General features: G+C 51.5%; 1 protein-coding gene across 1 annotated transcript; it reads right to left on the bottom strand.

Moving 5' to 3' along the window:
- Nucleotides 1-440: 440 nt before the first annotated feature.
- LOC148590777 (olfactory receptor 14C36-like) lies at nt 441-14,792 on the bottom strand. The gene is made up of 2 exons (XM_088538569.1): nt 14,207-14,792; nt 441-499 (listed from the first exon to the last, which is right to left on the bottom strand). The coding sequence occupies exons 1-2, from the start codon at nt 14,790-14,792 to the stop codon at nt 441-443; spliced, it is 645 nt and encodes a 214-aa protein (XP_088394695.1).
- Nucleotides 14,793-19,608: the final 4,816 nt, after the last annotated feature.

Below are 19,608 nucleotides of genomic sequence, written 5' to 3'. Positions count from 1 at the left end.
AAGCAGAGCTCCCTGCATCCCACTGCTCTCTCCAGGGTTTCCTTTGTCTACATCTCCTGCACATATCCCTGCCATCCCAGGCCATCAATTCCTCACTCTTGCTGGGGTCTTCCTCTGCCCTGACTCACTCCCTATTTAAGGCTGTCCTCACCAGCTTAGCCAGCTGCTTGGTGACCATCAGTTAGGCAGATGGGAAGAGTCTCCTTCCAAAGAAAATGTGACAACCTGCAGCCTTGCTGCCTTGCTGTGGCCTAAGCTCCAGGTCCTCCTCCAGCTCCTGCAAAAAATAGAATAGAATAGAATAAAATAAAATAAAATAAAATAAAATAAAATAAAATAAAATAAAATAAAATAAAATAAAATAAAATAAAATAAAAATAAAAAAAAAAATCTTCGCCAGCGGAGCTCAAGTGTCTGAGCACCAGCACCCAGTGGGACCTTTATTCTTCATCAAAAAGTCCTTTGTTCTTTGTCCTCTTCATTTTCAGCTTGTAATAAGCTGGTATGAGGGTACATGAAAGCAATATGAATTAGGGTATCTGAAATGCAGAATTAAACCATGAATCCTTAGGACATGTTTCTCCTTCTTGCATCAGTGCATGCTCAGATGTGCAGGGATGCTGCTGCTGGAGGCATGTTCTGTGCATCACTGTGCCAGAGAAAAGGCCACCCCAAGGGACCTGACTGACATCTCCAAAGCCCATAGAGACACCAGCAGGTTGTGAGGAAGCTCCAGAAGCGCCTTTGCCCACTCTGGCCCATGGACAGCACCAGCAGCCCCTTGGCTGGCTCCCTGAGTCCACAAAGCAGAATTAAGGAGATAATGAAGGGATACTAGGCACCCAAGGGCCATGCCAGTGCCATAGGGACCACGGGTGTGCATGTGCAGGGGTTGTAGGTGGGCACATGGACCACTTGTGACTATCACAGCCGCCTAGCCTGCAGGACAGGGCAGGATGGCAGATTTCTTGAAGCAATCTCTGAGAAAGCAAAGGTGCTACTGCAGAAGTCCCTAGGCCTGGGTAGACAGCGGTCCATCCACCCTCAGGCCCTCATTAGCCCAGTCCCTGTTCATGTCATCTGGTGGAGTGAGCAGAAATTCAGGGCAGAAGAGCTAGAAGGGTGTGAGAGTTCAGAGACCAGAGCACAGAGCTCAGTGTGATGTGTCTCCTATTTTTGCAGCATGCTGCGTGCCGGTGGGATGGATTTTCCCTACAGTCAGTGTGGGAATTCATTTATTAGCGTAGAGGTAGGAAACCCAGCATAACCTGGGGCACTTGCCCAGCAAGCACTGCAGTGGGACATGGTTTTCCTACAGGTGCCCTCCTGTATCTGTTCCTGTCCCCACTGCTAAAGCTTTCCTGTTTTCTTTCTGTAGAGAGAACTCTGTGGACAGTTCTTGTGTGAAATCCTTCAGACCCTCAAGCTCTCCTGCTCACACTCCTAGCTCAGCCATGTTAGGCATCTTATTATTACTGCCAGTTTAACGTTTGATTGTTTCATTTGCACAGTTTTATCCTATGAGCAGATCTTTGCTGTTGTGCTGAGAACAGGGCCAGCACAGAGCCTTTTCCATGTGTCTCCCACATCTGCCAATTGTCTGTTTTTGTCTTTAGCACTGGCATGTTTGCCTACCTGAGGTCCCCTATGTCTCCTCTCCTGTTCTGGATCTGGTAGTGGCTGTTCTGTACACGGTGGTGCCTGCAACTCTGAACCCTCCTCAACTACGGCTGAGGAACAAGGCGCTCAAGGAGGCTGAGGAAAATAATTTCACGGATATTTTTCAGCCTTGGGAAATTGTCATTGCTCTCTAAAAAATGACTCCCTCAGCATCCCATACCAATGCTGCACATTGTTTCTTCACTTTTTTTTTAATATTTGTATTATATTTTTAATATTTTTTCACTTCATTTTTTATTAGCAGTAGTAGTATTTTATATCCGGTTGCTACCCAAACTGTTGCATATCTTCCACCTTAACTGAGACTTCTCTGTTGCATCTGGTGTCCACACTCCAGAAACCTCACGGCCTGTTTACATCCTGGTCTTTGCCTTTCCAGTTAGGGGGAATTCAAGAGCCTTCCATGTTAGGGGGATTCAAGAGCCTTCCAACCTGTTCTGCCAGTAAGAACCAGGGCCTATGATCCACAGACTTTGTCATGTTGCTTAAAGATGTTATGCACGCCATCAGCCTGACTGCATGGTCTGTAGCTCCCAGCATGATGTCACCCTTCATCTGATGCTCACCCACAAGCACATACCCAAACCTTGTCCATGCCATGGAAGCACTTTGTACATCCGAGCTGCCGCTCCACACAAAGGACCTGCCCCCTCCTCCTCTTCCCTCACAGCCTCCCCTGAAGAGCTTTTACCCCAGCAGCGCAGGCCTCCAGTTGTGTGAGTGGTGATAATGCATCTCAGTTATTGCAATGATGTTGAGGTCCTGTGACAGCTTGCGCTTCTGTCTCCATGCCAGGTTACAGGCATTTGCCTATACTTAGGCTGCAGATCATCAGGATGTGGCACAGAAGACAGATTGGTCCTGGTGAAACATGAAATGTGTTACCAAGAACCAAAGACACTGTGTGCAATGGCCCCACTTGAGAGCAGAGCCATGCTGGCATGGAGAGCAGGGGTCAATGCAATGATGAGAGGAGGTTTGCACTAATAGAGTCAAGGCTGCAGTGCCCAAGACCAGGGAGAAATAGAGCTGGGCTGTGAGGGAATGACAACAGAGGGTTTTGTTGCCGGAGCTGATTTGTAGCACCCTGGGGCCTGGGACAGAGGTGAGCCCATGTCCAGGCAGGAGAAGGTGCCCCTGAAGATGTCCTTGGGCTTGAGCCAACTGTGATCTACCAATCCTGGGGTCATCATTAGCCCCATCATATTTTCCAGGGTGCAAAGAGGTTGTGTGGGAACAAAGCGAGAAGCTTTTAAGAGAGCAGAGACCAGAGCAGACCCCTTGGTGTGAGGTGCCTCTCCCATTTATGAAGCACGCTCAGCTGTAGGAGGGATTGGGCATGGTTTGCCATAGATCCCAGGCTGTGCCTCCTAGAGGAGACATCTAGTTATGCTGGACAAGCCAGACATCTATCTCGGCCCTGCAGCCTATTTCTATGTCACTGAATTAAATGTCTGCAGTGAATTATATGAACTTTTTGCACTGTAACGATCCGCCAGGGTCTCTACCTTATACTGAATGGTGCTCGCGTAGTGCCCCCTTCTTGCCTCTTTCTGGATGTCCTGCCTGTTAGGGGCTTCATAACTAGGGCCTTCCAGAGTGGGACACTTCCAACTTTCATAGATAGTCGTCCTCTGATGAAACAGATGGCAATTTTGGAATCCTTTTTTCTTCATTCATTAGGAAAGGACAACAAGTGTGATTCTTTTAGGTTACTTCATGCACATTTCCCAGAAGGAGGGGACACAAGGGACAGAGAAATTGGTGAGTTCAGCTGGGCCTCTGCTCCTGAGCGGGGCCAGGCTCCTGGGACAGAGGCAGCTCATGGCAGCCTGGCAGCACTGCCCAGAGAGAGCCGAGTGCAGGAGCAGCTCCTGTGCCAAGAGCAGCAGGGCTGCGGGCACTGCCTGCTGCTGCGGACAGGGGAGGAGAGAAGGCAGCGAGAGGGGAACGGCAGTGTGGAGTGGGAGCAGAGCTCATTGTGGGAGAAATCTTCATAGCCCTCGACACGGTGAGTTTCTAGCTGCAGGGCAAAGCTGCTGATCTTCCTGGAGAGCTCTTCTGAACTCAGTTCATGTAATCATGGATTGGGATTTTAATGGTCTCTCTCCTGGAGTATCCAGGGTTTAGCAGGAAGAGGAGATGCTTCAGAGCAGGGATTCCCTGCCACACGCTCACAGGGACAGGGCATCCTGCTCCCTTTTCTTAGGGAAGATGGGGGGGTATGAAGCCATGGTCTGCACCCAGCTCTGCATGGGCTGTGATTGAGAGCAGCATCCCCCAGGCCCAGGGTGCTGTGTGCCCGGGACAGTGACTCTGCAGCCTGCGAGGGGCAGCACTGCCCAGGGTGCTCCCCACAGCACTGCGGGGAAGCGCTGCGTGGGGAGACAGAAACCCGTCAGGGCAGGTTCATTCTGCTGCTAAGAGGCTGCTGCAGAGCGAAGTCTGCTCACAGCTCCAGCTCATACACAGGGCATGTGCGAGGGGTCCTTTACAGGAGCAAGATCAGAAGGGCCACTTGAAAGGGAAGGAGCTTTCCTTCCTCTCTCTGCTCTTTCAGCCTCCTTAATATTGCAGGGGGAATGAAGGAACAAGTTTTCTGTTTTGGCAGGGAACTGGGAGTCCTAGATCTTCATGCCTAGAGATCAATAGGTCTGTGAGAAGCCTCAGCAAGATGCTTCATGCCCACCTTAGCCTACAGGTAGCATCCATATCGTCTTTGTGGACTCATAGGACCTAAAGTGACTGACTCCTTAGGATGTGCAACTGCAGAGCTGCCCCTGGACATTGCCCAGAGGTTTCTGCAGGGCAGAACTGAGCACACAGAGGGTGATACGATATGGGATCTGTGAGCAAGGGCAGGGACAGGACACTGGGATAGAGGAAGAGCTGGTGGCAGGGACAGCTGCAGGCAGCAGAGATGGGCAGGGAAGGGGCAGGAGGTGCAGGGCAGGAGCCACCTCCTCTGCAGCCAGAACTGCAGCAGAGGAGAGGGGCAGCTCTCCTGCCACAGGCCCATTTCCTGCCGCCCCACCAAAGGGCTAAGAGGGACTGCCCTGCGACGTCCCCCTTGGAGAGGTGACATACCCAGCTGGTAAAGTGAAAGTTTTCCAGAAGGCCTCTCTGTCCCTCTCCTTGCCTCCCTTGGCAGCACATTGGTGGTGTTGCTCCTTGTTTCCCCTCCTGTCCATGCTTTTCCTGTTCTTGCTCTTAGCTTTTTGCAGCTGGATGTTTTCAGCTGCAGTTCAGACACTGATGCTACAATTTGTGGAACAGAAGAGTCTGCATGGGAGAGAGGTTTCGCAAGCCCCCTTTTGTCCTGTGGAGCTCCTGGAAACGCAGCCTGTGAGCCTAGGCATTTCACTGACTCTCCCTTAAGGAGAGCCTGTCTTCAGTGCTAACGCTCCTTTGGCTGTTTCCCTGTGGCGTCCTGCCAGGCTGCCACCTGCCCTCCAGAAAGGCTCTGCTGTCTCATGGCCTATCTGTGATTCCTGAGCGACGTGTGAGGAAGCTGCAGAGATGCTGAGGGTATGGAGGTGGTGGTAGGAGGCTGTCCATGAGCAGCTGAAATGAGCCCTGTGTGTCTCTGGCCAGGAGTGTGGAGACCTCCCTGAGGTGTGTGGAAAAAGGGAGAGAAATTTGGAGATGGGCACTTTGAAACTGCACAGCTCTGCTCTCAGCAGAGCCTGGTCTCCTTTGAGGGCAGCATAATGAACACGATGATCCTCTAGCTCAAGGAGACATGAGTACAGGACAGATGAGAAAAAGACTAATAGATAAACAAGATAAACTGCACTAAGATACTCTTACTAAAGGGAGGTAATGGAGATCGGTGTCGGACAACTGAATGACTTCAGGGTTTTTATGTTCAAAAGTTTCTCTTAACTTCTCCATATCCTCTATTCTTTAGAGATTCCCACATGACTGGACGGAGCTAATGTTCAACAGCAGCTCCCTCAATGAGTTCCTCCTCCTGCCATTCGCAGACACGCGGGAGCTGCAGCTCTTGCACTTCTCGCTCTTCCTGGCCATCTACCTGGCTGCCCTCCTGGCCAACGGCCTCATCATCACAGCCATAGCCTGCGACCACCGCCTCCACACCCCCATGTACTTCTTCCTCCTCAACCTCTCCCTCCTCGACCTTGGATCCATCTCCATAACTGTTCCCAAATCCATGGCCAATTCCCTGTGGAACACCAGGGCCATTTCCTATTCGGGATGTGCTGCCCAGATATTTTTCTTCATCTTCTTGTTTGGAGGAGAGTTTTATCTCCTCACGGTCATGGCCTACGACCGCTACGTTGCCATCTGCAGACCCCTGCACTATGGGACCCTCCTGGGCAGCAGAGCTTGTGTCAAAATGGCAGCAGCTACTTGGGCCAGTGGCTTTCTCTATGCTCTCCTGCACACTGTGAACACATTTACCCTGCCACTCTGCCAAGGCAATGTGGTGGAGCAGTTCTTCTGTGAGATCCCCCAGATCCTCAAGCTCTCCTGCTCAGACTCCTATCTCAGAGAAGTTGGAGTTATTGTAGTTAGTTTTTCTTTAGCTTTTGGGTGTTTCATTTTCATTGTGGTGTCCTACGTGCAGATCTTCAGAGCTGTTCTGAGGATCCCGTCAGAGCAGGGCCGGCACAAAGCCTTTTCAATGTGCCTCCCGCACCTGGCTGTGGTCTCCTTGTTGATTGGTACAGCAGCATTTGCCTACCTGAAGCCCCCCTCTATCTCCTCCCCAGTTGTGGATCTGGTCATGTCTGTTCTGTACTCTGTGGTGCCTCCAGCCCTGAATCCCCTCATCTACAGCATGAGGAACAAGGAGCTCAAGGAGGCACTGAAGAAACTCATCCAGTGGGCACAAGGTCAGTGGTAACAACTGTTTCACTCACTCATCAGGATATCTGGCATCGAGGCTGTATTTTATCCATTTTTTTCTTTTTTACTTCTCTTTTACATCCATTTTAAAATAATAAATAATAAAATAAAGATACCTAGTTTTTGTCACGTCTGCACAGGAATCTCTCATTTAGCACTTAAACACAGACTATGATAAAGCAGGAAGCCAGGCTTCCCCCTTCACTAGCAGAGAGGGTGGATTCTCTGAGTCGCTTCTTTGAGCTCCCTTGGATGTGCCCAGTGCAGGGAGGAGAGTTTCCCTCTGCAGCGTCTTTTCCAGCACTGACACCAAGGGAGCTCTGGGGTACAGAGTCACGGCGGGACAAGGGCAGGTGGGGCGAGACCAGGGGTCCAGTGTTGTTTAGGAGATCTCAGCTCTCGTGCCAATGGTTAGAGTGGGATCTCAAATCTCTCTAATATGACAGAAATGCCAACCAAGTGTCACCACAGGTTTCCATGGATCCATGCAAAGCTCCAACACACAAAACTAAACATGAGTGAATTGAAGGAAAGTCTAGAGGCAGCCTTTCCATGGCAGTTCATCTTTCCTGAAGACACATTCCAGGAGGGCAGCCGGACTTTCTCTATTTAGACTTGGCCTCCTCATTTCCATGCTGTCCTTCCACGCTTTATTCTGCAGATATGGCCCAGGAAATCTCATAACCTGGTAGAGATAGGCTTGTTTTCCCTCGTACCCTGGAAGAACAGGCAGGACCAGTCCTTGGGCTCCCTTAAGACACATCTGGATTCCAGAATAACATTTCCATAATAAAAGGCGATCTGCCCTATGATGGTCCTGAATCTGGCCTCTCTTTAGAAACTGGAATCAAAAAATATGCCCAAGGGCGTGCAACCACAAGTGGGCCTGCTGTTCTGCTTGTGAACTCCATGAGATCCAGGGGATGACCTCAGCATTCCAGGGTGATCTGTTAGCCTCAATCTAGGGTTCATCTCTCAGTGACCACTGCAGACAGGCAATGGTCTCTGCATTCCCTGTGCCAGGCTGCCCCTCACGTGACTGTGCTGATGAGAGAACCCCCAGGGGATCTCCAGGCACAGGGTTTGCCTGGGAGTGGGCACTGAGTGCAGCTTTAACGAAACAGGTATGACTCACAGTGCAGGGACCAGAAGGTAGAGCACTAAACCCAGGTGCACATGGGGAAAGGAGGGCTCTGCAATTCCCAGAGAGGCAGTGGGGTCCCAGGAGGCCCAGGGAAGGGGCAGTGGAGGGTGATTCCTAAACCCGCAGTGAAACACCACAGCTTGGAGCTAGTGGCCACCCAAAGACATCTCCTGCCATTGCAATATGGTGGGGCACTCTGAGTACCGTCGGACCTCAGCCACCCGTATCAGTGGCCACAAGGGCACACTGATGGCTCATGCTCAATTTGTTGCCAACCACGATTCCCAGGCCCCTTTTTGTGGAGCTGCTCTCCAACAGGTCAACCCCCAGCCTGTCCTGGGGCATGGGGTTATTCCTCGCTAGCTGCAAGACCCTGCACTTGCCCGTGTTGAACGTCATGAGGTTCCTCTACCCCCAACTCTCCAGACTGTCCAGGCCCCTCTTAAAGCCTGCACAGACCTCTGGGCTATCAGCCATTCCTCCCACTTTTCTATCCTCAGAAAATTTGCTGAGGGTGCACTCTATCCCTTCAGGTCACTGATGAATAAACTGAACAGGCTTTGACTGACTCCTGATACCAAGAGTTGCAGGTCTCCAACTAGGCTCTGCGCCACTGATCACAGCCCTAAAGCCTAAAACCCAAACCCAGCTGCTCACATGGAGGTGGCCTCACAGGTGCAAACCCCACCACATCCCTGCTGCTGCCTGTGGCCTTCAGAGACAGCAGCTTCCTCAAACCCCTTCCCCACACAGGAACCACTGCTGCCCTCTCAGCTCCTCTCACCACAGAGACCCCCCACCCACCGCCCACGCCTGCCTGCCTGCTGCCAGCCAATCAGGCACTCACAAAGACATGACGTCACAGTGCCGTCCCGCCCAGCTCTCTGGCCCTGCCCTCCAGGGCAGCAATGGCCTCCCCAGCCCTTCCCCGCCAGGAGCCCAGCCAGGGCTCAGCAGCTGCTCCGCGGAGATGATCTCAGCAGCGCAGAGCCCCGCAGGGCCCGGCTGCTGCCCAATGAGGTGCTGCGGGAGCGGTGACCTCACAGTCACCAGGCAGAGCCAGCCCTGCTGCTGCCCAATCAGCTCTGCCCGCAGCAGGGACCTCCCAAGCAGCAGCCACGCCCTCTCCCTGCAGATGGCCTATCAGGGGCTGCGGCAGCAGTGACCTCATTGTGCCCAGCGCAGCCATTGGCTGTGAGGCCCCGTGGGGCTCCTGGCTGTGCTGGGGGCTGTGTGGGGCCGGGGCAGGGAGGGGAGCCCAGCTTGGGGCTGCTGGTGCTGGGGGTGCTGGTGTTGGGGCCTGGGGGGCTGTGTGAGCTGCTGTGTTGGGCTCAGCCAGCACTGCCCACCCCGGCGTGGGTGAGAAGAGGGGCAGCCAGTGCCAGGGAAATCTGCCCTGGATTCTCTCCTTCTGCCCCCAGCACCCACACAAGGGTTGGAGCTGCCGCATGGGAGCCTTGGTGCTCGAGGAAGCCCCATCCCAAGGGTTTCTGGCTGTCACGTTTTCTGCAAGCAAGGTGGGACCCTCAGGCAGGACTCTTGTGGCAGCCTTCAGCCCTGAGCAGCTACTTCCACAGCCCAGGATCTACAGGGGTCTTTGTGGTGATAGTTTCTCTGTGACACCTCGGGAAGGAGCTCCCGAAGCTCGGAGCCTTGATGGAGAGCAGCAGGATCCCTGGGAGCAAGAACTGATGTCCAGGCTGCAGGTGTTGATCCAGCAGTCCCCATCTCACTCATCAGTCCCCATCTCATTTGACTCAATCAGCAGTTTGTGAGGTGACCAGCTCCCTGATCTGCAGCTGATGAAGCTGGGGAAAAACCCCGCAACCTCCCTTCGTGCTCTTCCTCATCTCTGCATAGTCCTGGGGACCATGCTAAAGAAGAGAAACTCCATCTCCCTGGAATCTTGTCAGAGATGTGGCTTTCCGAGTCACTGCCAAAGGAAGGACTTCTTTGGGTTGCTTGTTCAGTCTGTGGTAGCTCATCAGTGATGCTGTGAGCCCAGCTCTGCCTGCTGGAAGTCTTGGCCCATTTTCTCCCCTGTCTCCTGTGCTTCTACCTAAGTCTCACATTCCCACCTGTCCGGTTTAAGTGACAATTTCTAACATCCCCTTTAGGGCACTCTCTGGACACATTGTGACTCCTCCCAATACCCTGTTCACTCAGAGACCCAGCGGCTGGTTTGCCCTTTTAGGGAGATTAAAGCTTGCTCTGTCTTTCTGCAGTCTGCCCCATTAGCCAAGTCCTTACTATATGTACAGATTGTATGGATGCAATCAAAGAGTGTCATTATTTTCCATGAAACTATACTCTGCTTTATTTTTTGTTTCCTTGTAACTAAAAGAAGATCCCACTGTGCCTATTGGCAGCCAGTTGTCTAAGTAGAGCAGGTGAGAATTGGGGCAGGTGAGCTATAACGTTGAGTGCAAACTTAGGTGGTCTAAGGCTGGCTTTCAACAGGAGTGATTTAAATTCCCAAGAGGCTGATGAGGGAAATGCTGGGGTGGGGAGGAAGATTGTGCATACATTGCCTGATCTCTGGGACACTGCTTTTCCTATGTGTGCTGACTTCATTAGGAGTCACTCTGGATGGCTATAAATTGGACACTGTGCTATCACCTATTCTTTAGAATAATAATAGAAAACTTTAAAAAGATGAAATACTTGTATATAACTGTTGTGTTCAGCTTTCAGCTACACTTCCCAAACCTCTCCAATCAGCCATGGACACTTGAAGGAAATAGCAGGGAGAGTCCTGGTGTTTCAGGGCTTTTTGTTTTTTAATGAGCTTCGTGCAGTACTTGGAACTGAGTCCATGAATTGCAGCTCTTAAAAGGAGATTGAAGAAATCAGTGAAGAAGTCAAAGTCAGAAGGAAACCCTAAAGTTTTGTAGAGCATTAATGGATCCCACTGAGGCCATTAACTACAACAACTCACCAGGGACTGGTTAAAGCTAAAAAATGTAATCACTGGTAATAGTTAGGTAGAAAAAATACTCAGGTGGCTGTGATGCTGAATACACCCTTGATGTGTTTTATCAAGGAAAATGGCAGAGCACAGGCAGACAAACCCTGGAAAGGGAGATCCTTTCCTCCACGTGTTGCCCACGTCCTCCCTGGCATCAGTGTTTGGGTAGGGGTGTGCGATGCTGAGTGCAGGACAAACACACGACACCTCCCAGGGTCTTCAGAAGGATAAAGAGGGCAAAGAAGTCCTGATGATTTCGGGGTAGGCCTCGGTGATGGACACAACAGCCATAGTCAAGAGCATAAAGACCTCCATTCTTTTGGGGCCTTGGCAGTGCCCTTGGCCACCACAGGTCATCCTTGACCTGCTCCTGTGTCCTTGCAGACTATGGACACCCAATCTGCTTCCCCAGCAAATTCTCACAACAGCTTCTCCTTCCCTTCCTTGATGGCTTTTGCATTCTCACTGGCTGTTTCTTGGAACAAAAAGCCATTGCTGGTGACAAACTAGCTCTGGGTGCCTTGTAGCACCACTGCTCTACCCTTCAAGTGATATTTCTTCATCCTATTGTCCAATCTGAGCTTCCCAAGCTCTATTTTGGTCCTGTTTCCTCTTTTCATGCTGCTTCTCGCCGCCAAGGAAATCTCTTGGCAGCCCCACAATGTGGGGACGAATATAACCTGGTGTGTCATGACAGAGTGCAACATGAGGAACTGAAGTGCCAGGGCCTGAACGACAGGCCCGAGTCGGAGTTCACTTAATGATGAATACGGTACTGCCTTTGCACTACAGAACACTTTGCCTGTAGAATGGCTCATGCCAGCTTGCACAGAGGCTTATTAAACTGTAGCTTTTTTAAGCTCTCGTGGGACTGTTTTTGATCTTGAAGGGAACCCTCCCATCCGAGGCCTGGGCTCTGACCAGATCCCCATCCCACATGATAGGGAAAGTATGCCACATCAGATGTCACCGCTCACAAACAAAATGCAAGTTATCATGGTTTGCTGATTTGGCTCTATAAACGACACTCTTGCCGTGATTTTGGAGACCTCACGGGTGGATGCACCACATAAGACCTCCCAGTTGCCGGGAGGGTTCTCCAAATCCTTGCCAGAACAGGGACTCACCAGCAGCTGCAGATCTGGATGATGATGACATATGATGGCATATTTAGGCAATTGATGATGTATCTTTTAATCACTAGTCTCCTTCCCGTATACTCGTGCTTAGGTGCATTACCTAGCTTATTTTATCTATTGCTAAAACCAGTGTGTAATAAGCTTATTTTGTTAAATGTATCCTTCTGTACTGCCTTAATATTAATAGTGAAATAAGACCATTCTTTCCAGTGGCGTCTGGTTCTTTCCAACTCCCCATCTGCCCCAGAGCTGTGCAGGTGCTCTTCTTTCTCATCATGCTTCTTTACATGCCCCAAGCCCCCGGCCCTTATGGCCCTGAGTAGCAAATGTGTGTTACAAGCAGGATGCAAATTATTGCCTGATGACTTTTAAAAGAAGGGAAAGATGCCTCTTCTCTTGCTGCTCTCCAAGAAAAAGCAGCCCAGACTGAATCAGACAATGCCTGTGACAAAACCAAGCAAGGTAGAGCAAGGTCCTTCCTTGCACTCAGCTTCTTCTATTCCCAGTTGTCACTTTGACCATGCAGGTGGCAGGTGAAGTTGTCTGAGGTGTGAAACATAGGAATAACACCAGAGGAGAAACTGCCACTTGTGCACTTTGAGATGTGATCGTGACACATACAATGGTACAGTGTGACCAACAGAGAAGGGGTAAAGGGAAGCAAGCTAACCATCAGGAGGCATGAAAGCAGTGCGAGATGCGATGTCATAAATGCAGCATTCCAATGTGAGCCCCTTTTTGGATCTGTCAGGCGGTGCTCACAGAGTCTCTGATGTGTGAAGGTCACTTGCCAAGGGCCAGAGCCACAAGCAGTGTAACTGGACGGACTCGATTTCTTCCAGTTCATGGAGCTCTGTCAGACGTGGGCACTGAACAGTGCAAGAGAGTCCCCTCAGAGCCCATGGTTTTGTGGGTGTCCAGTTTGCTGAAGTGAGCCCTACTCAGATCCTCCTCCAGCAAGGGAAAGTCTTCCTTTCTCCATTCCTCCATGGTCTCCAGGGCCTAGGATTCCTGAGGGTCACTCTTAGCACTAAAGACTGCAGCAAAGGTGGCCTTTTCTGTGTCCTCTCTCACCAGCGCTCTTGACCCTTCTAGCAGCAGGCCCGTATTTTCCCTAGTCAGCCTTTTGTTCCTGCTGTAGTGCTGTATTGTATTTTAAATAATTATTTATGATTATTTTGTCAGGAAGGTAAGAGTAAGAATTCAGAAAGAAATAAATGAAGAGCACATGTTTCATGCCAGGTACATGGGAATGACAAGTGACTGCACACAGGACAGTTTTGGCACTGACTTTGCACCCATTGAGCAAGTTTCCTCAGTGCCTCCTTGAGCTTCTTGTTCCTCATGCTGTAGACAAGGGGGTTCAGTGCTGGAGGTACCACTGAGTACTGAATGGCTAGTATAGAGAGTTCCAGAGGTGGGAAGGATATGGAGGGGGGAGAGCGGGTGATAAAGTGGCTAAGGGTGACATTTCACTGCCCCTGTGACCGGCGGTAGGAGTAAGAACCAACCAAATGGGTATCACGACCTCTAATCCCTCTGGGGGACTGCAGATGACTGCACAGTCCAGGGCACCAGGACTGCAGAGCATTTCCAAGGGTGCTCGTTGTGTCCAGTTGTGCCTATACATCCTGCCTCTGGTATTTGATAGATGGTGACCCACAGGGCTCTCCGTTCTCCCTCTTCCTGACAGTTGAGTCCTCACTGCCTCTCCTGAGCCTGCAGAGTCCTCTTTTGCCTGCGAATACCCAGTGCTTTACCTCTAAGAAACTCCATCTTTGAGGACCTCTCCCTTTATGAGGCTCTACTCACAGTCCATCCCAGGCATATGCTGTCCCAGGAGGATCGCTGTGCTCTCCTGACACCTCCAGTGTCCGCTCCATGAGAACAGCCGTCTGACACTGTGCCTTAATACGTAGGAGAGCTGTGCATGTGTAAATCCATGACCATTCAGCGTCTCCACTATCCTTGGACTCTGATAGGGGAATTCCCAAACCAGTCCTTGGGCTCTGAAAGATCATTACATGATTCTGAGCTCTGTGTTGCTGAACCCATGGAGAATCCTGTTCAGCAGGCCCTTGAGGGGTGTAAGTCCTTGGGCCTATTCTCTACCCCAGCTTTGGAGGAAAAGCCCAGCTTTCATGCACTGTACTGATAGAAAGTACTTTATTGCAGAGATACTGTTAGGGAGCCAGTCCTTCCAGCATTCCACACAATTTAGGGTATCAGGTGAGACAGAGCAGGCACCATAAAAAGGGGAATGAATACAAGTAGTTGTGTAGCAACACAATAACAATTATTATCACTAGTAAAAGTCATAATAAAAATAACATGAAGAAACAATGCTCAGTCCAGTTACGGGATACAGAAAGAGTCATTTGTGCAGAGATGTGGAAAAATTACCACGGCTTAAAAAGGTCCATGAAATTACTTTCCCAATGGCACCCTTGAGCTCCTTGTTCCTCATGCTGTAGATGAGAGGGTTCAGTGCTGGAGGCACCACTGAGTACAGAAGAGCCAGCAACAGATCCAGAGATGGCGAGGAGATGGAGGGGGGCTTCAGGTAGGCAAACATTGCTGTGCTGAGAAACAGGGAGACCACGGCCAGGTGCGGGAGGCACATGGAAAAGGCTTTGTGCCGGCCCTGCTCTGAGGGGATCCTCAGCACTGCTCTGAAGATCTGCATGTAGGAAACCACAATGAAAGCGAAACACCCAAAGGATAAACAGGCACTAACAACAAGAAGCCCGACTTCCCTGAGGTAGGAATTCGAGCAGGAGAGCTTGAGGATCTGGGGGACCTCACAGAAGAACTGCTCCACCACATTGCCTTGGCAGAGGGGTAGGGAAAATGTGTTCCCAGTTTGCAGAAGAGCATGGAGGAAACCACTGGCCCAGGCAGCTGCTGCCATTTTGACACAAGCTCTGCTGCCCAGGAGGGTCCCATAGTGCAGGGGTCTGCAGATGGCAATGTAGCGGTCATAGGCCATGACTGTGAGGAGATAATACTCCGCTGATACGAAAAAAAGGAAGAAAAAGGCCTGCCCAGCACATCCCAAGTATGAAATGGCCCTCATGTTCCACAGAGAATTGTGCATGGATTTGGAAACAGTGGTGGAGATGGATCCAAGGTCGAGGAGGGAGAGGTTGAGGAGGAAGAAGTACATGGGGGTGTGGAGATGGTTGCAGGCTACGGCTGTGATGATGAGGCTGTTGGCCAGGAGGGCAGCCAGGTAGATGGCCAGGAAGAGTGAGAAGTGCAAGAGCTGCAGCTCCCGTGTGTCTGCAAAAGGCAACAGGAGGAACTCGTTGAGGGAGCTGCTGTTAGATATCTGTTCTATTGGTCTCAGGGAAACTGTGTAGGGAAGAAAAGGCAGTAATAGCTTAGAAGAATTATCTGAAATAAATTTTCCATTTTTCATAGAAATGCTTTTGGACCCCATCCCAACTCTCAGTAATTCCTTCTTCTCACTGTCACCTTCAGTCAGCTCCTCAGTCTCTGCTCCACCTGAATGGTCTGGGAGGCGCTGTAGCCTGAATTACTTTACGCCAATGTGTATAAAGGACTGGTTCTTGATATCTCTCCTTTTTGGAGTTGATGTCACAGAACATCCACCTTTAATATAAAGGGTCTTTCATATTCCCACACACACTTCCAAGGAGTTCGGGTTGCAGCAGGGGATTTTAGGATTTTGTTTTAGAATTACATATTTTGGAAATTTTTAGATTCTGTCATCATATCTGGTCAGGTTGTTTACATGTCTTTATTGACATGCAAATGAAGACAGCTGTCTTTATTGCTGCAAGCATAAACATAAAGCAGACTGGAGGAGGAAATAAGCTCTCTTCTGCTGAGGGAACAGGGTGGAGTGCTGTTGAGTCCATCTGCCTTGTTCCCAGCGGAGAACTGTGGACTCTGTTGAGATCATAGAAGACTGTTTCAAAGCACTCATTTAAGTCTGCTCTCCCTCTAAGTTCAAGGTGGATATGTGATGGAGAGAACAGGACGCTGCTCCTGACATGGCAAAGACTCTGTGCACTGAGTCCACTTATGCAGGGCAGCTCACAACCCCAGCAGGACAACAGAGACAGTCACGTGTCCTGACAGTCACAGGGTCTCCTAAAGGGAGAGTCAACCCCTTAGCAGCCCCTCCAATGACGCTGCCCAGCACCCTGGGCACATTGCCCCTCTTCAGACACCTCCATGGCAGGACCTCAGAGTGAGTATCTGACTTTGTAGCTGAAGCCCCAGGTGACTGCCAGGACAAGAGCAGAAAGGAGAGGCAGGGAAACGAGGAGAAACACTGTGAATCTGCTGCCAAGGGACGACAGAGAGACAGAGCGGCACCATGGCCGGGTTGCATCTCCCAGACAGTGTGGACTCCCAGGGCAGTGGTTCTCAGACCCTGTGCCTTGCAATGGGAAATGGGCATGTGGCAGGACAGAGGCAGCTCTGCTATTCTGGAAATCTAACTGCAGAGGAGGTCAGAAATGCCCTGGAGCCCTTCCCCTTGAGAGCAGAGTGAGACTAAGCACAATGAGAATGAGGAGAGCTGCAAACGGGGTATTGCTGCTACCCACAGGTGAAAAGGCAGTTGAAGGAATATTCTGGGGTCCTCGCAGACCTATTGAACCCTCAGAGCAGCACTGCAGAACTCTCCTTCAGGCATCTAAAGCCAAAATGTCCCATTCATTTGCTGCCTTGTCAAGGATACAAAACAAAATCCTAGCCTCTGGATATTGCCTTCCCTTTCCTAGAAGCTTCCCAAGAGTGTCCTCTTGAAAAGCCCCTTCCAGATATGTTGTGTGGGTGAGGCTGAGCTGTGAGCAGCCCTGACCCCACACAGCAGCCTCTCAACAGGAGAATGAATCTGCCCAGGGGGGGATCTCTCCTCCCACCCAGAGCTTCTCCCTGCAGCGCCCTGGCAGGCTGAGTGCTGATCCTCACAGAATCACTACACCGGGCGCACAGTGCCCTGGGGCGCATGGACACTGCTCTGAAGAACAGTGCTCTGAAGAACCTATGTGCCCAAATTGCCCTCACTGTCTTGCACCAGCTCCAGAAGAAGCAGCCATGATGCCCTGACCTTGTGATGGTGGGAGAGGGAATTTCTGTTCTGAAGCATCTCCTTGTATGCAAAGTAGAAGCAGGGAGAACAGTCCTCAAAAAGGAAAGTCATCAGCTGGAGGGGTGCTGCAGACCCCTCCGGAAACCTCAGTAGCATTACCCTGCAGCCAGTGACTTACCATGTCAAAGATTGCTCCCACCATGATCTCTCCTCTGTCTTCCCGCTCCACGCTGCCTTTCACCTCTCTGTCCTCTCTCCTCTCCTGTCCGCAGCAGCAGGCAGTGCCAGCAGCCCTGCTGCTCTTGGCACAGGAGCTGCTCCTGCCCTCGGATGTCTCTGGGCAGTGCTGACAGGTTGCCATGAGCTGCAGCCCAGCTCAATTCATGAATTACTCTGTCCCTTGGGATTCCTCCCTCTGGGATATGTTCCATCAAGTAGTGTAACCTGTTTTCCTTCTCTAAAGAGTACAGGGATACAGATTCCAAAATTGCAATTTATTTCATCAGATAATGATTATCTACCAAAGTTAGAAATGTCCCACGGGAAGTCCTGATTCACATCTCTTAACTAGGCAGGACACCCAGACAGGGATAAGAAGGGAGCTTGTTGATACATGGTGTATATATGATTCAGATGACTTATTCAGATGACTTATTGGGGCTCCACATGTCTGTTCAGAAGCACCAGGTTTGGAGAAGGATTCAGCTAACTCATGAACTCCACAAATACATGGCAGGTGGGATTCCCCCTTAACAGGCCAAGCATGCACATGGTCTGCTTGCAAGTTCCTGGCCTAAAGGTCCTAATGGAATCACTGGAGATAGAGCTGCAGTGGGAGGCCAGGTCAGGAATTTCCTTGGTCATCTCTTAGGACCCTGGATGCCTTCTATCCTACTAGAGCAGCACTCACAAGAAAGCTGAGGGACAGGCAGATCCCTACAACTCAAAAAGCTGATCTATTCCAGTGGAGACCATTTACAGAATCACAGAATGGTTGAGGTTGGAAGGAGCTTTGCAGATGATCTAGTTCAACCCCCTTGATCAAGCAGTGTCACCTACAGCACGATGCACAGAATCCTGTTCAGACAGGTCTGGAATATCTGGAGAGAAGGTGACTCCACAACCTTTCTGGGCAACCCATGCCAGTGCTCTGTCACCTTCACAGTCAAGATGCTTTTCCTCAAATTCAGGCAGAACGTCCTGTGCTTCAATTTGTGTCTGTTGCCTCTTGTGCCATCACTAGTCACCACTAAAGAGAGTCTGGGCCATCCTCTTCTGCTCTTGGCATCTCCCTTCAGGTATTTGCACACGCTGATAAGATCCCCTCTCAGCCTTCTCTTCTCCAGGCCAAAACAGGCTCAGTTCTCTCACCTTCTCCTCATAGGAGAGATGCTCCAGCTCCCTGATCAACTTTAGACATAGATAGACATATGCTGGGCTCTCTCCAGTAGCTTCATGTCCCTCTTGTACTGCGGAGCCCAACACTGGACACAGGACTCAAGCGGTGGCCTCCCCAGGACCTAGTAGAGAGGCAGGATGGCCTCCCTTGTCCTTCTGGAAACAGTCTTCCTACTGCACACCAGAAGACCACTGGCCTTCTTGGGAGCAAGGGGACAGTGCTGGCGCATAAGCAAGCTTCAAGGGGACTTGAGTGAGAGAAGGCGCCTTTCTCTGTTTGCAAGGGATGTTTGGAGATCATCTAGTGAGATGATGGTCAAGTCAATGTTTGTAAGCACCTGGGAGGCCAGCAGCAGGCACATGGCACTACTACTGCTTGGGAGGGGGGTCACACTGTGCTCCTGACTGGACAGCACCAGGCATTAGCAGGTCCGTACCTGTCTGTGAGGGTGACCGTGATCTCTGCTCTTTGCTGAGTCTCGGGCAGGCCAGCAAGAGGCGCCTGGCTGGGAAGTTCCTTGGGAGGTCCCTGCTGGCAGAGCAGCTGCGAGGCCAGCGCTGGCCCATGGCTGGGGACGGGCTCTGAGGCCGCTCCTGTCCCAGCAGCAGCGCGGCCGGCAGCGGGGTCTGGTGCAGACACGCGGGGAGGTCCCTTGTGTGCGCGGAGCTGCCGGGGCAGCAGCAGGCGCTGCCTGTGAGGCCAGGGGTGTCTCAGCAGCGGGCAGGGACACGGAGGCCATTGCGGGGACGCTGCCGGGAGGCCCCTGCTCTCTGCAGGGCTGGCTCTGTGCTGACGCGCGGGCGTCGGCTGGTGATGTCACTGATGTCACAGCCCCTGATAGGCCAGGCCGCACAGCTGGTTGTGACGTCAGCAGCCCCTTCCTGGCCGGGGCGGCTCTGCCGAGGAACCTGGTGTCCCTGCAGCCCGCGGCGGCAGCAGCCCACGCTGGGCTGTGCGCGAGCGAGGTCCCCCTGCCCGAGGAGCTGCTGGGCCAGCAGGAGGCTCACGGCGGGTGCTGGCGCTGAGGTCGCTGCTGCCAGAGCAGTGAGGGGCCAGCAGCAGCGGTGGGGACAAGAGGGTTTGCTGAGGGTGCCCCGTGGAGGGGCTGACACCTGCGGAACTCTGCAGCCCTGGAGAAAGGCAGCTCCTTAATCAAGAGGAGGGAGATGGAGCACTTAGCACCAGGAATTTTTGCTGCTGTGAGCATGATCTTCTCTGGCGAACATGGATAAGGAGAAGAGACTTGCGGCCAGCTGCCATTGGACCAGGGAGTCCAGCAAGACCTTTTAGGCTGCTAAATGAATCCAGTGCCTGAGTGAGCATGGTGTAACGAGAGCA

The sequence above is a fragment of the Tinamus guttatus genome, unplaced genomic scaffold, assembly GCF_059628265.1.
Source record: "Tinamus guttatus ecotype Peru unplaced genomic scaffold, ASM5962826v1 Tinamus_guttatus_pri_ptg001089l, whole genome shotgun sequence".
Lineage (NCBI taxonomy): Eukaryota > Metazoa > Chordata > Aves > Tinamiformes > Tinamidae > Tinamus > Tinamus guttatus.
Note: the sequence above shows the minus strand (reverse complement) of the source record. Positions and strands in the feature narration are given on the sequence as shown.